Raw genomic sequence first — 17,380 nt, forward strand, 5'->3', positions numbered from 1 at the left:
CACCTATTTACATAACAAAAAGGAGATTTTAATACAGTCCAATAAAGGAACAGGTTTAATTTATCTCAGATTTTTTTATATATGCAATTTTTTATAAATGCAAATTTAAAAAAATGCTACCTTGTCATTGTAATACTTGCCACAAATTCACAATGAATTCTTAAAGATTTCAAATTAAAAATGAGTGATTAATTGATAATTGATTGCACATGTGTGCATATCTTTATATGCAATGTAAAGAGGACATTGATAATAAAGTAAGCGTAATTGCCATTGTTTTGTTTAATGAAGCTATTTCACTGTAAGAATTTTTTATTCTAGTGTACAAATTATTATTGCAATAATGTAACAATTTCATACTTAACTTATATTAAAGTGATACAAGTAAAGTAATACAAAAAAATTAAATGAGTTTAGCGTTTTAAAATAAGATAAAGACATTGAAAAATATACCAATTTTTAGTTATATATAATAAAAAAAAAAACTTTAAAACAGACTTTTTAACTTTAGAATTATTATTTTAATTAATGCGAATTATTTTTTACTATTTATTCTATTTTATTTCATTTAATTTGTGCAAGTTGTACAATGACAAATATATGCAAATATTAAAATTGGAAATTCTTAATTTGTATTTATAATTGCATAAAGAATTACATACAATATATTAGCTGCTCTTGGATTGGATTGTAATCTCATTTTCATCGTAAAAATGGGGAAAACTAAATATTACAAAATTTGCTATTACATTGATTATTAAACAAAAATTAATGAAAAAAAATATACAGAGAGCTTTGATTTGTCTTACACCAGGGTGTCGAATGGTCTAGCAACGTCCCTGTGCGTACATATATAAAATACTTCGTTAAATATTTGTTTTTAAATACGTTGGAAGAAATCCGGAAGAAATAACCAGACGTGTTTTGGCTAGAAGAAAGTGTTGTTGCAATTAGGGTCGATGTTCGTAGAAACGTTCGCGATTGCGAATGACAATGATTCCTCACGTTTGTAGTGACGTGTGGCAAAACGCAAAAGCTCTACCGACGATTGTATCGTTTATTGACGCGGTTGACGGACTTACGTCATCCATCAAAACGAAGATTATACATTACTCAATTTCCAGGAACTGCATAGCGTTTGTACGGTAATAAAGATTAATCAACCGCGGAGCTGCATATATAATAATCAGAATAAAAAAAGGTCCGCATAACGATTCTGTAACAGATTTGCTCTTGTGACTTTAAAATCAGGTTTTACGAGACAAATCGGGAAAAATCGTTCGTGTGACCTCGCACGTACGCCATTCGAGACCCCAGAAAAGTGTGCTATATATTTCCCGTGCGCGTGAAAACGAGAACGAATCGCCGAAACGAATCCTCGTCGGATTTTCGCTGGTCACGCCGAGGGAAAGCCGAGGGGCGGATTTTTTCGGGCGGCAACCGCGTAACCATGTGCCGGAGCACTTGCAATTGCACTCGTGGCAGGATGACTTGTCATTTCGTCGCGATGGTATACGTCGATTACGACGACGACGACGACGGAAACGTCGACGGCGGTGGCGGCGGTAGTGGTGGCGGTGACCACCACCGTCGCGCACGTATAACGCATACATATTGCTGTATCGTGGAAAGCTTACGAGCTCGTACTTGCTCGTAGCAGTCACGTTTTCTCAGTTGCGCGCCGATAGTTGTTGCGGGAAGTTGTCCGTGTGCGCGCGGTCTAGCACCACGTGCCCTCCGCTTGCGTGAGATCCATCGCGGTGGAAATACCGTCGTTCCACGATCGCCGATACGATCCGTTCTGTCGCGCGCACAGCATGGAATTACCGGTAAGCGAACCTGCAACGGGATTACAGAGCGCGAAAGCGTTATTAACGAGCGACGACGAGCGAGATGATCGCGATCTTAGGAAGGATTGCTTGAACTCCGAACGCAGTAAATTGCGAACGATGCATTGTCACACGTTGGTTATCATCGAGAGATGAGTTTCCCCCCTCCCCCCCCCCCCCCCGACGCGTTTGAGTATAAAGTGGACCGAGAGGTTTTTCTCGCATTGACTCTTGACCCTTTTTTTCCCTCTCTGAAAGTACGCGGTATGTTACTCTTCTTCTCTCTAGTTTGGACAACTTATTAACTGAGATTTAATCGTGTCACTTGATTGTCTTAATTGTCTGAATGAAATTTGTTAAGCAGATTCAAATGAGCGGAAACGAAACAATTATTCGGTTTGAAACTGAATCAGTGAAACTGAATCATAGTCACTATGTATCTAATTCGTATGTAAAATTGAAGAAATGAAAGTGAACATGGTGCGCATTAATAATTAGTTGCGTTTTGACAATGGTAATTATTCTAGTTACATCATCGGATGATGTAAATCGGTCGATGGAATTGTTCTTCGGTTTCTAATATATACGTGTTTGTTTTGATAATGAAGTAAACTGTTAGAAACAATCTACTTTAATAATAAATAACTTTTTTTAAATAATAATAATAAATAATAAGCCTTTCAAAATTTAATCATGGATTTTTATGTAGATATAAGATTAAATCGCATATTTAATTAAAGCTTAAGAAGAAAAATATTTAAAAAATTATTACATGTTAGCAATTTCTTAATTTTTTAATTTTGAATTATTTTCGTTCTCAGAGTTGAGTATCCTACAATTTATTCTTGTGTCTTTGAAACATGTAAAAAAAAGTTTTCAATTTTGTAAGGACGAATTGGAAAATTTTTGTAATTCAATTATTTTTTTACTTTATAATCATAATTGTGTTCTTTAAGGTCATCGAGAAATAATATTTTCTGATGACAGATTCTAAATTGATATAAATAAATATAATTTTTAGGTAGGAAAATTTATTTATTGTGTATATGATTCATTATAAACGTTGCAATGAATGAGAATCGAACAAAGGTCTCCAAAATTTCTCTTTTTTTAAGTATAAATTGACTTTTAGCAGTTTATCCTTTTTAATGATAAGCTGTTTTAACAAATTGTAATGATTATTTATACATGTTCAAAAGTTGTATGTTAAATATTAAATGATTTGTATGTTAAATTTTAATGATTATTTATACATGTTCAAAAGTTGTATGTTAAATATTAAATATTTACAAGGTAGTATACTTTAAAAAAATTTAGTATACTTTAACGACTTCATTTATTCTGCATGTGTAAATGTTTTTTCTCAGAAAATTGTGTAATTTTTTATACTATAACCATCGACGCAAATTGATCTTGGCACATATATAATGTCATTAAATTAAAACCGGCTCGTCGATTTTCGTATAAACTTTTTACATGTTAGCAATTTGTTTTTGTTACGTCAATCAAGTTACGTGACTTTTTTTTTTCATTTAATACAAGACGCTTTTAGAAGTCACCGTGACACTTTCGAATCATCAAGTAAATTACGAGCGGAATATAAACCCAACGTAAAACGGATATGTTAACAGGAAGAAGAAGCACAGTATAACCGAACATTTACGTAGATGTAAATAAATGGCATGTATTCGAGCTTATTACTTTGCAAACTTTACATTGCTCTTTTTCTTTCTACGTGACGTCAAGATTGAAACTTCCTGACCTTTCGTTCACAACCTCTAGAATGTATTTGTACGATTATTTTCTTAATTTCGTACAATTTTTGTCAAAGATTCGACTTTAAAAATATTCGCGGAAACATTGAACGTGATAAACGGAAAGTTCTAATCAGATGCGAAGCATGATTTTGTGTTCTCGTGGCGATCGAGAGTTAATCCAGCGGATTCCCACTGGTGTTACGTAAGCCGTTGCTGGAACGCAATAATTACGTAAGTTGTGTGCATTTGCTGCGTCATGTAATGACTGTTTTTTTTCAACATCGGCAATGACAAAATAATATCACGTTCTCCCAACAAGATAACAAATCGCGGAACAGAAATATGCCAGGTAACGTCGAATAACGTCGTAACACCGCGCTTATTATCGTTATCATCATTATCGTCGCGATCGCGAGGCCGAGACAATGATTCCCCAATGATTATCATCCTCCGAGACAATGACATTCCTTTATCGAATCTTGACCGAATGTCGCGTGAATGACATTCGGCGCTCGCCGAACGCCGGATGAATTCATATTCCATCGCCAACGTCGTCAGCACACGCGCAAGCCAGTCGTTCCACGTAATAATCAGTGCGTAATAATAAACAGCGGATTGCGATCGTTTGCGCGCGCGAGACGCATCTCGATACTTTGTTTTCGAGCAAAGTGCGATAGCGGCCGATCAGCGCGGCGCGGGATATTAAAATAATAATTGTCTCCCGCGATAACCCGAACCCGTCATCTCTCTATGTTATTATCGGGCGACATAAGTGTTTTTAAGTGCACGTGTGGGAGCTGCATGCGAAGTTCACTGCTGGAGTTTAGCTCTCGAGAATTGACTGATTCCTTTACTTCCCCGTGATTAAAACAGCACGCTTTGTTTTTGCAAACAATAATGAAAATCTTCCTCGTCCGCGTCGCTACGACCGGCCATTCACGGACGGTTCTTTTGAAATAAGATTCAACTACGAACGCTGACCTGCGAACTCCTATGTAAATTTCTTTCGTAAGACTAGGGGAATAATTTGACACTTGTGAAAATAATGCAAAATCGACCTGCCTGAAACAATAGCAGACGGATGTGAAATCAGGCGGATCGGAACCTAGGGAAAAAAAAGAGTTTCTATTAAACTTTTAAATGAATAAAAGACCCAAGAGCTCCGTGTAAAGAATGTATTATGTATAATAAAAGAGTAAACGTTTTGATCCGTCATCGGGTCATTTTCAATATTCTAACGGTTTACAAGGAATCGATGAGATTAACATATATTACGGCTTGGTCAACTCGTCGCTACGTGGTCGGTCTTCTCAAATTCTCTGATTAAATGAGATAATAAATTTGTTTAATCCGTTGCCGAAAGCTTGGAGAAAAGTACAGAGTCAGGTAGAAGAGAAATACCTTAAACGTCAACGACTGGTGTACGAAAGAAAGTTTCTAATTGACTTTCGTCGTCAGACTTATTAATATTTCCTCCATTTCGGAATCGAAAGAAAGAAGTAGGAGAAGTTTCGCGGCAGAGAAGTTTCGAATGCAGAATATATACGACGCGCCGTGAAGCGCGCGTTCGGCTTAAAGTGCATCCGTTTAACGAGACAATTTGTGCAACTGGTGTTATCACTGACATTCAACCTTGATAAAGACGAGATAGCAAAAGTCGAGTCATGATGTGTCTGCTTCGAGTGCTTCTTTTTTTTTTCAGCATTTCATACATCTTCAATATAACTGTAACGGGGTCAGGAACGTTTTCGTAATGTTCACTCGCTACGTCGTATCTGTGAATAGAAAATTTTTCGGATGAGCTCGAGAGCCGGCGTAGGCGAAGGTATATTTGATAACGTGTTTTACAATTTCATGGCGGAAAAATTATATTGCTAATTAGCATGGCGACATAATCTCCAAGTCGACAATGATAAGATAGTGAAATGTACAACATATCAAATTCTATTTTTACCTCTTTCGCGAGCGAGGACATGCTTAGCAGTTTCAAGAGACTCTCATAGAGTAACTTGAGAGAACAGCTGAGCGCCTGCCGAACGATGTCGACCGGTTTAATCAAGTGGATATTGCGTTGAATTTTTTCGCAGACCGCGGACGCATCACAACCGAAGGCCATAAGAATGCCGGGTTCGTCGGAGAGCGAGAACGCGGCGGAGGCGCTCGACGAGCCGTTCCTCAGCGTCCTGGACATCATGCTGGTCGCCAGCCTCTTCATAGCGGCGGCATGGTGGCTCTTGAAAAGGAGAAAGCAGGAGGAACCGCCCACAAAGTCCTACTCTATCCAGTAATTATCCCCTTTCGTTTTGCGAAACGTCTTGGGTGTCCCTGGCTCCCTGATTCACGCGAGTGGAGGATCTTGATTAGAATCGAACATTATCAGTAGATAAAAGGTGGCAAATGAGACTAACTTTCAAAATGTAGAAAAAGATAAAACGTTTGTTGGTTTAATCTACGTTGGTAAAAAAATAAGCGTGAGAGAGATTCTAAAAAAATAAGCGTGAGCGAGATTCTTCTTCTTTGAGCGTATTATACATTCAGGAATTTATGAAATAATGCGTCACTGAACGCCTACATTCTTCAATTTTCTAATTACAGACCGACGTCATTCACTACTACGTCGCCGTCAGAGAACTCCTTCATCAAGAAACTGAAGACCTCCGGGCGAAGCCTAGTGGTATTCTATGGCAGCCAAACGGGTACTGCCGAAGAATTCGCGGGTCGTCTTGCCAAGGAGGGTATCAGGTACAAGATGAAGGGCATGGTGGCCGATCCTGAGGAGTGCGACATGGTAAGTATAAAATTATACTGATCCGTTATGAATCTTTCATCTCGGGTGAAAGAGGGAAGAGAGATCGGTTCAGTTTTGCGGACATCCTATATACACGAAGGCGTTTATTCCATCAGAAACCTTGTGCATGCGAGATTCTCGAGTCGATGTTATTGAGCCAATTGAGAAGAAATTCTCGTTACCCATTAACGTACACGAGTCTTGCACGTGCAGTGGGAACGTGATAGTCATATTGCATCGCTGGAAATAGTCTCGCGTCGACCTTCCTAATGACAAAGGATTTAATCGTCTTGCGTCCGCGACGCAAAAAGAAAAGTTATAACCATGACGCAAGGATAACTTTTTTCTCCTTTTCGCCGCAATAGGAAGAATTGGTGCGCCTGAAAACTATCCCGAACAGTTTGGCGGTATTCTGCATGGCCACGTACGGCGAGGGCGATCCTACCGATAACGCGATGGAGTTCATCGATTGGCTTAAGAGCGGCGACGCCGATCTCTCAGGACTAAATTACGCGGTACGTATGTTGCACGTACTTATTTTTTTATTATTAAACATAACGCGTTGTAACTATGTGAACTTAATTATTTTAATTATCTCATTCTTCGTGTCAGTCTTAACGCTATGCAATCCAATTTACATAAGCGATCGATGCAATTTATATAAGCGATCGATGATAATAATCTCAACGATAATACACGTGGCAAAAACATGAAAAAAAAATTATCCGGATATAACTCAAGGATGCAAATTATGCAAATGATGCCAGTAATGAATTTGCTTTTTTCTTCCTCATTTTGTTTTCTATTTCTTCGTGCTTCTCATTCCCTCGTGTGTATTTTTCCTTCCCGCTTTTTTTCCTTATCTTTTTTCCTCGCTTTCTATTTGGCTGCATTTCAAAATTCATCGACAGTACTGAAAATTTTTAGCATATATAACTATAAATTTTTAATTCGTCGCAGCTTTTCGTTATCTAACGATTGTCCACATAAATGAAAAGATATATCCGTTAGATTCCTAAAAAATTCTATCTTACCATGTGTTGTATTTCTTCGAAAAGTTTTGTAAAAATATCTGAAGCATTTTGAAATATCACTTCAGATATTCTTGAAGGTGATGTTTTGAAGATATCTTCTTTCTCATTTTTAAGAAATATTTTGGAGATATCTTTAATAAGATATCTTTTAAAGCCGATCAACGATTAAAGTTAATCGGAGTTGGTCGAAGTGGCCTTTAGATCTTTGCTTTGCGGCGCATTATACAGTGGTGCCCTCTTAAAGTGAGTTTCCATCGACGTTACGCCAATGAATGTTGCATAAACGATTAAATATATGTGTACATACGGTTTGTCGAGCAGTATTGTGCGAGTATAATTTTGATGTATGAAATCGCGCGGGTAATATCATAAAATCGAGCGAGATAAGGTTATCATTCTCCCTATACAGATATGAACGTGCGTAACATATTACAAATCATGGACATCGGAATATCGTGCAGTAGATTCCTCGCGGTGCAGCAACGTCATTACATCGGCAGTGTCATGGTGGGACGGCATGCCACCGTGATACTGCGCATGTCGCATCAGGTATCGAGAGATTTCGAGGTTCGAGAGTCGACGAGTATTCGAATCGAGAGAATTCGCCGCGTCGCAAATATCCACGAGATTTATTCTCCCCACTCCCCTCCTAATCATAGCATGTATGAAAAATAGTTTTAAATACTTCAGTGCGTACTTGGAAACAGTTTCCGCAACAGTGCGCACCCACGCACGCCCGCGCATGTCATCAATAATCGCGCTATAATTTAATATAATTTAATCTAAAGATGATTAATTAGTATCTAGTTACAAAAATTTAAAAAGTTAAATGATACAGTTCAGAAGTTAACTTTCAATTTAATTAATTTCAAATGAGTTAATTTTTAACTTAATCTAGTTATTTTTAAAACACATGAGCTTAAAAAACACATTCCTATGTAGAAAATATTTTTTGTTATTTTATATAAATTTAATTTACAAATAAAATAATAATTTTTTTTGGTGATCCATAATTGTTTCGTTATTTAAAATAAATCTAATTTTTAAAAACTATTTTTTAATTTAATATAAATGATTTCAAAATTTACTTTTTAAAAATTTAACTTAAGTTAATTTAATCTTAACGCAACGTTTAACTAAATTAGTTTTACGTGCATACATTTTTAATTTTAACTAAATCTTTTTAGCTATTAAATTTAACTTAATTTAAAAAAATATTGATTTTTATCCAAATCCTTTGAATGTAAAGAATGTAAAACAGCTCCTAGACGCACCATATTATTGTACAATGTTATTGATCGCATATAGGCCGTAGGCAATGCAGCATGTTTATATTAATAGCACTGATATCCATTTCCATCAATTCAGATTAATTGTGACCTTGTTTAACTTCTCTGTAATTTTTTCTACTTCTTGGAATTTACTCTTTATCTTTTTCTAGAAATAAAAAAATCTAAAAAACAAATTAAATAGAGATCAAAGTGTATCTACATTGGAAACAGACACTAAACGATCTGTTTCTCTACGTACATGCATGACATGGTTATACAAGTTTATTTGGATTTATATTTAACTTTTACCTCTGGTTTTTAGGTATTCGGACTGGGTAATAAGACTTACGAGCACTATAATGAGATTGGTACATATGTGGATCATAGATTAGAGCAACTGGGTGCTACGCGCGTTTGCGAGTTAGGTCTTGGGGATGATGACGCAAAGTAGGTTCCCGTAAATTGTGCTTATATTTCATTCGTTCTTTATTTTTACAATTAAAAAATTAAAACAAATATATTTTATTTTTATTCTATCATTTACTCTTAATTTTTACAATTAGAATTTATTTTTCTTATAATTAATTTTAATATTACAGCATAGAGGATGATTTCATCACATGGAAAGATAAATTTTGGCCGGCTGTCTGCGAATTCTTCGGCATCGAAGGAGCTGGTGAGGATGTTAGTATTCGACAATACAAACTCACGGAACACGTGGATCTACCGACCGATCGTATTTACACCGGAGAGATCGCGCGTCTTCATTCCTTCACGAATCAAAGACCGTAAGCGTTTATTTACGCAGTGTTGCATCAAATAGTCTCTCTTCATATTTTTAACATTTTTAATCTGCAGGCCGTATGATGCGAAGAACCCATTCTTGGCTCCTGTGAAAGCGAATCGCGAACTACATGGTCCGGCATCTGATAGATCGTGTATGCATATAGAATTCGATCTCGCAAACTCCAAGATGCGTTACGAGACGGGCGATCATTTAGCTGTCTATCCCGTAAATGACGAGGAGCTGGTGAACAAAATTGGCGAAAAATGCGGCGTGAATTTGGATACTATTTTCACCCTTACGAATACAGATGGTACTTATTTGTTCTTTATCCTTTCACTCCCTTTTAGTTTTCTCTCTCAATTTTCATGTATGAGAATAATTTATTCGTTTGTTTAAATAATCTGCTATTCGCTTTACAGAGGAATCTACGAAGAAGCATCCATTCCCTTGCCCTTGCAGCTATAGGACTGCCTTGACACATTACTTAGATATTACAAGTAATCCGCGTACACACGTTCTCAAAGAGTTAGCAGAGTATACGACAGATCCCGCAGAAAAGGAGAAGCTGAAGCTGATGGCGTTGACCACCGCGGAGGGCAAAGCGGCCTATCAACAATGGATAATTCAAGAGAATCGCAACATTGTACATATATTGGAAGATATTTCCAGTTTGAAGCCACCATTAGATCATCTGTGCGAGATTTTGCCACGATTACAGTGTCGATACTATTCGATATCTTCGTCTCCGAAGGTACCTTTTTTAAATCAATTTTAAGAGAATGATCTTACTATTAATCTTACTATTAAAAATTGATCTTTAAATAAAAAATATAATTTATTCCAGCTTTATCCAACTTCAGTTCATATTACGGCAGTGGTAGTGGAATACAAAACTCCGACCGGCAGAATAAACAAAGGTGTGACGACTACTTGGCTGAAGCAGAAACATCCCTCCGATCCACCTTGTCTCGTCCCGATTTTTGTAAGGAAGTCTCAGTTCCGTTTGCCGACGCGCCCGAGTACTCCTATCGTCATGATCGGTCCGGGCACTGGTTTAGCGCCGTTCAGAGGTTTCATACAAGAACGGGAATTCGCGAAAAAGGAAGGTGAGTCTCTCGCTTTCGGGATCTCATAATGCGTGACATTGTCACCGCAATGGAATATTTATCAATTTTTGAATCTTAATTCCAGGTAAACAGGTAGGCGACACGATACTATACTTCGGATGTAGGAAAAGTCAAGAGGATTATATCTATCGTGAAGAGTTAGAGGATTACGTAAAGAGTGGCTTATTAACATTGCACACTGCATTCAGTCGAGAGCAAGCGCACAAAGTTTATGTTACACACTTGCTCGAGAAGAACAAGGAAGAATTATGGCGTGTCATTGGCGAGCAAAATGGGCATATTTACGTTTGCGGGTTAGTTTAAGACACCCATCGTCCTATTACAAAAAAAAATTTGTATATTCAAATTTTTATATGTAAATATATTTGCTCTTTTTTTTATAGGGATGCAAAAAATATGGCTCGCGATGTGCATAATATATTACTCAAAGTAGTAATGGAACGTGGCAAAATGTCAGAAGCTGATGCCGCAAATTACATCAAGAAGATGGAATCCCAGAAGCGATACTCTAGTGATGTTTGGAGTTGAGCCATATTAATTGTATGATAAAAAAATATACAGAAGTATTTTTTAAGTAGGAGGGTCAGAGCTTGATACTTTGAAGCGATGAAACGGTCGTTATTAATCACAAATCACCTCTCATTTTAATTATAATTTTCATGATAATTTTTATTGAATTATTGAATAGCCAGAGCCAGCATTAAGCACAATCTTTTTTAAACTTTACGCAAGATATTTGCTATATCTAATGTATTTATCGTATTTGTGCCTTTGTAGATAAAGAGTGAATTGTTTAAATGTTTCGAAATTATTTATGTATTTATATATTTACATAAGTGCAGTTTTCGATAAAAACTTGACTTTGAACTTATAGGAATTTTTTTCGAGAGGCTCAATAATTTAAGATTTCTCATATATACGTTTCTACTAATTATTTTACTTATGTGCGCTATCCAAATACAATGTAAATAGATACATGACAATTACATACCATCTCTTAGAGTATTCATTAATCTTTCATTGGCAGGAATTTTCCATTGCCACAATCTTGGAACGTTAGTAACCTTTCATTTGTAGGAATATTAGGAATTTTCCACTTGTACAACCTTGGAATGTCCACGTGTCGTATGTGGCATGAATTCATAATTTGATTATTATAAAGTAAAATCATAAAATTCATATCAAATTATTTTATGAATAATTGTACAATTTTATAATTTTTTATAATAATTTTGATCAAATGTAAGATTATTTAGACGGACTTTCCGTACGTTTTACATTCTACAAAAAGCAAGTTGAATTAGATCATTTTTGCTTATATTTTGATAGTTTTTTTAACGTGTCACTTAATAAAAAATGTTGGCTCTGGTAATCGTGATATAACAAGCACTGTCCACGCAAATTGTACAAACAGTTTCATAAAAATTCTATTATTTTTTCATTGTCGTCCGCAATCATCTAATCGCAATGCGCCAATTTAGTTAAACATTAAGTCTTATTATCAAATAACAATAGGGAAATATATACCGCCAATGTAATTCCTCTTTGTAAGATCCATAGTCGATGTAAATGTTATTATGCAGAAATAGACTTTGCAGTTGTTGAGTTTTACACACGAGGCAATGTTTAAGTCTAAAATAGTGTTTTGCTCTCAGTAATAATTACATAAAGTACACTCTTTAGAGAATGAGAGAGAGGGAGAGAATGTGTGTGAAAGAGATTGAGAGAGAGAGAGAGAGAGAGAGAGAGAGAGAGAGAGAGAGAGAGAGAGAGAGAGAGAGAGAAGAAAAGGGCTATTGTCTACATCAATTGGTGATATTAGTCAGTATACAAATAGCGAAATCTTTTATTTTTATGCGATGTGCACAGAACAGATTTATTCCAATGTTTAATAAAATGATGCTTTACGCTAAGTTAATTTGTGCGTGTGAACCAAAATGATCTATAGTAAAACTTGATGGGCCTAATCAAGACAACCTGTTAATACTATAACAAATATCAATTAGAATTCAATCTATTGTTTACTCCATTGCGGCCACTGCAGCATACAGTGTGCAGTTCAAAATAGTTGTCACACGCGCACTAGTTTTAATCAATGTTAAAACTGTTAACTTGGGCTTCCTGTTTCTATTTGAAATTGATGTTAATTGTGTGTTGAATTGTCGATACAAATTATCGATTATTGATATACCAAATGTAATATTGTAAAAAAAATGTAACTATGATTAGGTGAACAATTGTAAAAAAGACAATCGTGCAATTCAATTTTACAATGAATTATAACTAATTATATTTTTACATGATGCATATAGGGATGGTGAATAAAGAACTCATCAATTGACATAAAGCAACCAGATTGCATTTTATTGGCAGTGTAATTTTATCCACACATATCTAGAAATAATAAGAACCGGTCTCACCAACTCTGATTAAATTAGAATTGGCCAATTAAATTTATGAATTGTTAATTGCAGGACTTCAATCCTTCAATTCTATTATTTTACCTTTCCCATTAACTTTCTGCCAATTATAATTTATTTATGCAAACACTTTTAATTAAAATTATTTAAAAATTTAATCAGAGATGATCAGTTTTAAGTTTCGCAGCTGGTAATTCGTAAACTTAATCGACCATTTTTTAAGTAATGTGAGTTAGTGAAATTTTATTTTGACCTTCATGAATATGCACGTGTACAAAATAATTCTCTAATCTTTTTTCTGAAGCCCAATTAAAATGAGTTGAAAAATCATCTCAATTACTTTAAATTGAAGAATGATTAACAATAATCAAAGCGTAACATAATTGCGACAAAATAAACCTCGAAGCTTTTTTTAGATTCTCAATTAGGCCCTATTACCAATGACATTATACAGAGTGTCCCATAAATCCAGTATATTACAAGGTTAATATACTTTTATTACTACCGTCGATATCTCTGACACATTTTTGACAGATGTACCGTTAAAACATGTACCGTCTACCTTGAGAATAATAGCAAACATACCGAGTAAGCTATGTAAACAATTCTCTCGTTGCTTTTCAATTTTTCTTGCACGGCGTTGGACTCACAAGAGTACAAGACACCCGGTATGTCGCGAGAATCTAACCTTCTTACCGGCGAAAGTAAATTATCTTTTCTTCCCTCTCCGGCCTCTCCCACGTCGTCGGCGAAATAGAGGCAAGATTCGTATCGTTGACGTGGGGGTCTTCGTGCCTCGTGATTGAATAATACACATCGCGCACGAGACCACCCTCGCGTATCATGCGCGTAGGGGTGAAGCGAGCGTGCCCCGTTCGTTCGCGGGTCCGCGTGTTTCGTGTTGTCTATCGTGGTCGATATCTGAGTCGTGGTCATTTCGAGCACGGGATCGATAACGGCGGGTTCGCGTGAGCGGTACACGGCGTGTGGTGTAAAATAGAAATTATGAATGGCAAAAATAGGCGCGGTAGCGACGTAGCCGCTCCGCTGGGAGGTCCCGGTCGAGGACGTTGCAAACGTCAGAGATCGGAAGAGCGTCAGTAAGTCCTCTCTCTCGTTCTCGCCGAAAGTCGCACGCGGAGTTGCACTCCCGTCGTCGGTCGGATTTTCGTTGATGGGGGAGAGTACCCTCGGGGAAAGCATGAGATGCGAAGGAACAGCCTCAGGAGAAGCGCGTAAGTCCTAGGTTAATATTTGTTGCCTTCGCGATTGCCCCGTCGAGCGACCGTCGCTTATTATCAAATTGTCCGCAGGATCGGTCCGCTGACGCAAAAAATAAACGCCCCCCAGCATCTGCTGCGGCTCAAGGACGAGGAAGATGACGATGAGCGCGACGACGAACGGGACGACGATCGCTTTCGGCTGCCCAGCCTGCCGCGGCAGAGATCGTGGAAGAATGACGACGACGACAACGACGATGACGATGATATCCCGTTCAACAGCGCGGCAACGTCCGTCTCCTGGTCGCAGGAGGTGGCGAATGGGACAACTCACAAGCTGGAGGAGCAATGGGCGACTGTCGAGAGGACCTTCTACGAGGAAGATGATCAGCTGTCTCTTGGACCTGTCCTAGACGAGTGTGCACAGTGGCGAACGCAGATACCGTACCTGAGGATAGTTGGCAGGAATCCGGTTGCTTGCAACGTGGACGACGCGCGGCTCGACGTTCGTGCCTTGAGCGCCAAGAAAACAAGAGAGCTTGATGATTCGCAGAATGACAAAGTATTCGCGGAACGCAGTCTCTTAATGAAGGTAAAGAATGAAACTTTTGTTGCAGTGTAAATTTCAAGATTACATTTGTATGGATTATTTACATATTGTTTACATTATATTTTCACAAATCTTTTTCATGTAGACAATATAAGCAATGTAAATTATTATAGATTGGATAACTCAATACAGAAACAGTAATTTAGATCTAAAATTGTTAGTATGTATGACTTTAGTGTTGATATAACAAAAATATATAATATTGTAAATAAAGAAATGGAATTCTTGGATGTTGTCTTGGAAGAAATGGATGAAATTTTAATTTTCTTTGATCCATGGATTATTGTCTGCATAAATGGCATACATCAAAAGTACTTTATATGTAGTTTATATTGTATACATGTAAGATGTAAGTGGACATGTAAACGTCAACTCTGATATACTGTATCTGTATATTATTTGCAGGAAGGAGAGGATTCTGTGCAATACAAATTGAACAAGGCAAAATTCCAGGATGTCCTCGATATGATGATGGAATACATAATCTCAGAGCTTTTTCCTGACGAGAAGAGCGATACAGATTCCCTGTGTGACGATCTAAGCGACGCCTTGAGAATAACTCCTGCTCCTGTTCACAGCAACAGAAACTCTTTGTCGAGAAACTCAAAGACGAATTGGACAGAGGAGGCGATCTCGCCTAATTATATCGAGAACAAGTCTATAAGTATAAGGAATCGATTGCTGGATACAGAAAGTTCCCTTCAGACAATAAAGAACGACACGAGTCATCATCAAGGAGCCCAGAAGTAAGATTAAAAGGAAACAAAGCGCCGAACGCGGAAATTCTTTTCAATATTATTTTATAACTTGATTTCTAGGAGATCGAGAAATTCAATCTCCGCGAATAAATTAAGGGACTTTGATGACGCGGAACATGACGACGCTTTAAAGTCCAATGACTGTACGCCACATATAGGCAGAAATAAGCTTGGAACTATCTTTAATGAGAGGATCATTGTAAGCCCCGTGCCTTTTAGAATGTCTACGCGAGAAAGCTTCTCCACTTTAAGAACTGTCCCGATTAAATTTATGAATGAGAATTTGGAAATCTCTTGCCAAAGTAGGTGATTTGATCAATTACTTCAAATATCAGTTAATCTATGCATTAATATTAACGCTTACGAAAATTATTGATGTTTTAGGATCAGCTCGAAACATTGGCTTCCAAGGTTCCGCTAGACAATCGGGTGCCTTGAGGAATCTAAATATTCGTTCTGCCTGGCAACCTCCCGTCTCTTCTACCGTTTGGCCAAAAAATGTACGACTCGCTCCTCTAGACACTTCGAGACTTCCCAGTAGTAAAAATCGGTGCGTTAGTCAAGAATTAAAATATTTTTTTATACAGTTTTTAAGTAGCCGAGAAATTTAAGGGCAAAAGATAATTTAATAATAATATAACTTAATAAGCTTTAAATAATCGTTTAAACGAGCGAAGAATAACTCGAATTATAAATTTCAGTTTGTTGGCACCATCGCCTACCGCTTTACATTGCAGCCGAAGACCACTGAGTCCAATTTCTCGCTCCACGATACCGAAATCCGCTCACGTGAATCAGTATTGTGGCAGCGATTTTTTAACGGTTCAAGGGAAGCATATCGGCCCCGTGCATTCGAGGCTCAACTTGCTCTCGGCTGACTGCAATCCCAGGATGGCCAAGAGCAAGAAGAAGAAAAATACTCGAGGCGCGAAGGAGAGAACTTTGAGAGAAAGCTTAATGCGAGCAAAATCGGAAGCGCTTTGAATGAACACTTGCATGCGAAAAATATATATTTTTTTAAATCATGCCGGACACACCTGTGTATCCCGCATGTAATTGTAAGAAAGTACAAAATGTCGCTACGGCGCGATTTCGAGTTTGCAGCGGGATAACGCTTGGAGCACGGTGAAAAACGCTTTAAGAATTATATGCATATTTATCGCGTCACGTGAAGCATTCGCGAAAGACGATCGTCGCGTGTTACGCACATATGCGGGACGTTTCATTTTAAATACCGTTGCAATTCCCTAGGCAATACTGTTTCTACCTCACCATGTGTCCGTGTTGTTCGTCCGTGTTGTTCGTCCGTGTTGTTTTACACGCTTCATCGCGAATAAATATATTTTTGTATGCCGCACAATTATTACAAATTTATTCGATGTGAATAAATATGTATAGTAACGTTGTTGAATAACATCAATGTTGCATTACTGCCCCGTATTGTTCTAATCCTGAAATTCCGTCTGAAGAAGGGTGAAGATTTAAAAATGAAACAGTGTATTATATGTATTATAATAGATGATTACGTCGTAGGCTCTTGTGAAATAAGGGTATCACTTTTTGTCGGTCACACCATGTGACATTAAGATTAAAAATATATTGCACAACACACACCAGGGAATACTACGCGTGTTTTGCAGAGAATAAAATAACAAAGGTTACACTATATGCGTGATATTTGATTAAAATAAATAATCCGCGTGATCCTGTGACAAAAACTACAGCGCTGTTCGCTCCTTCGAGAGCGAACACGTGACACGGGAGTGGAAATTTGAATGG

General features: G+C 37.3%; 3 protein-coding genes and 1 long non-coding RNA gene across 4 annotated transcripts in view; 2 read left to right on the plus strand and 2 right to left on the minus strand.

The window, feature by feature from the left end:
- Positions 1–17,380, minus strand: part of LOC105840386 (60S ribosomal protein L23a) — a 56,927-nt gene that overhangs the window by 13,593 nt on the left and 25,954 nt on the right. The window lies entirely within an intron of this gene.
- On the plus strand, positions 1,682–12,940 carry LOC105839525 (NADPH--cytochrome P450 reductase). Its single transcript, XM_012685910.3, has 11 exons — positions 1,682–1,829; positions 5,674–5,870; positions 6,182–6,374; positions 6,740–6,889; positions 9,002–9,126; positions 9,279–9,467; positions 9,538–9,776; positions 9,886–10,217; positions 10,311–10,572; positions 10,658–10,886; positions 10,977–12,940. Exons 1-11 carry the CDS (start codon positions 1,818–1,820, stop codon positions 11,119–11,121), a joined length of 2,073 nt encoding a protein of 690 aa, XP_012541364.1. The 5' UTR covers positions 1,682–1,817; the 3' UTR covers positions 11,122–12,940.
- Positions 5,287–5,667, minus strand: LOC118647961. Its single transcript, XR_004965107.1, has 2 exons — positions 5,541–5,667; positions 5,287–5,361 (listed from the first exon to the last, which is right to left on the minus strand). It is a non-coding gene; the product is annotated as an uncharacterized LOC118647961 (long non-coding RNA).
- LOC105839526 lies at positions 13,848–17,017 on the plus strand. The gene is made up of 6 exons (XM_012685911.3): positions 13,848–14,248; positions 14,327–14,825; positions 15,249–15,589; positions 15,662–15,903; positions 15,986–16,151; positions 16,303–17,017. The coding sequence occupies exons 1-6, from the start codon at positions 14,220–14,222 to the stop codon at positions 16,583–16,585; spliced, it is 1,560 nt and encodes a 519-aa protein (XP_012541365.1). The 5' UTR covers positions 13,848–14,219; the 3' UTR covers positions 16,586–17,017.

The sequence above is a fragment of the Monomorium pharaonis genome, chromosome 11 (genome assembly GCF_013373865.1).
Source record: "Monomorium pharaonis isolate MP-MQ-018 chromosome 11, ASM1337386v2, whole genome shotgun sequence".
In the NCBI taxonomy this organism is placed as follows: domain Eukaryota; kingdom Metazoa; phylum Arthropoda; class Insecta; order Hymenoptera; family Formicidae; genus Monomorium; species Monomorium pharaonis.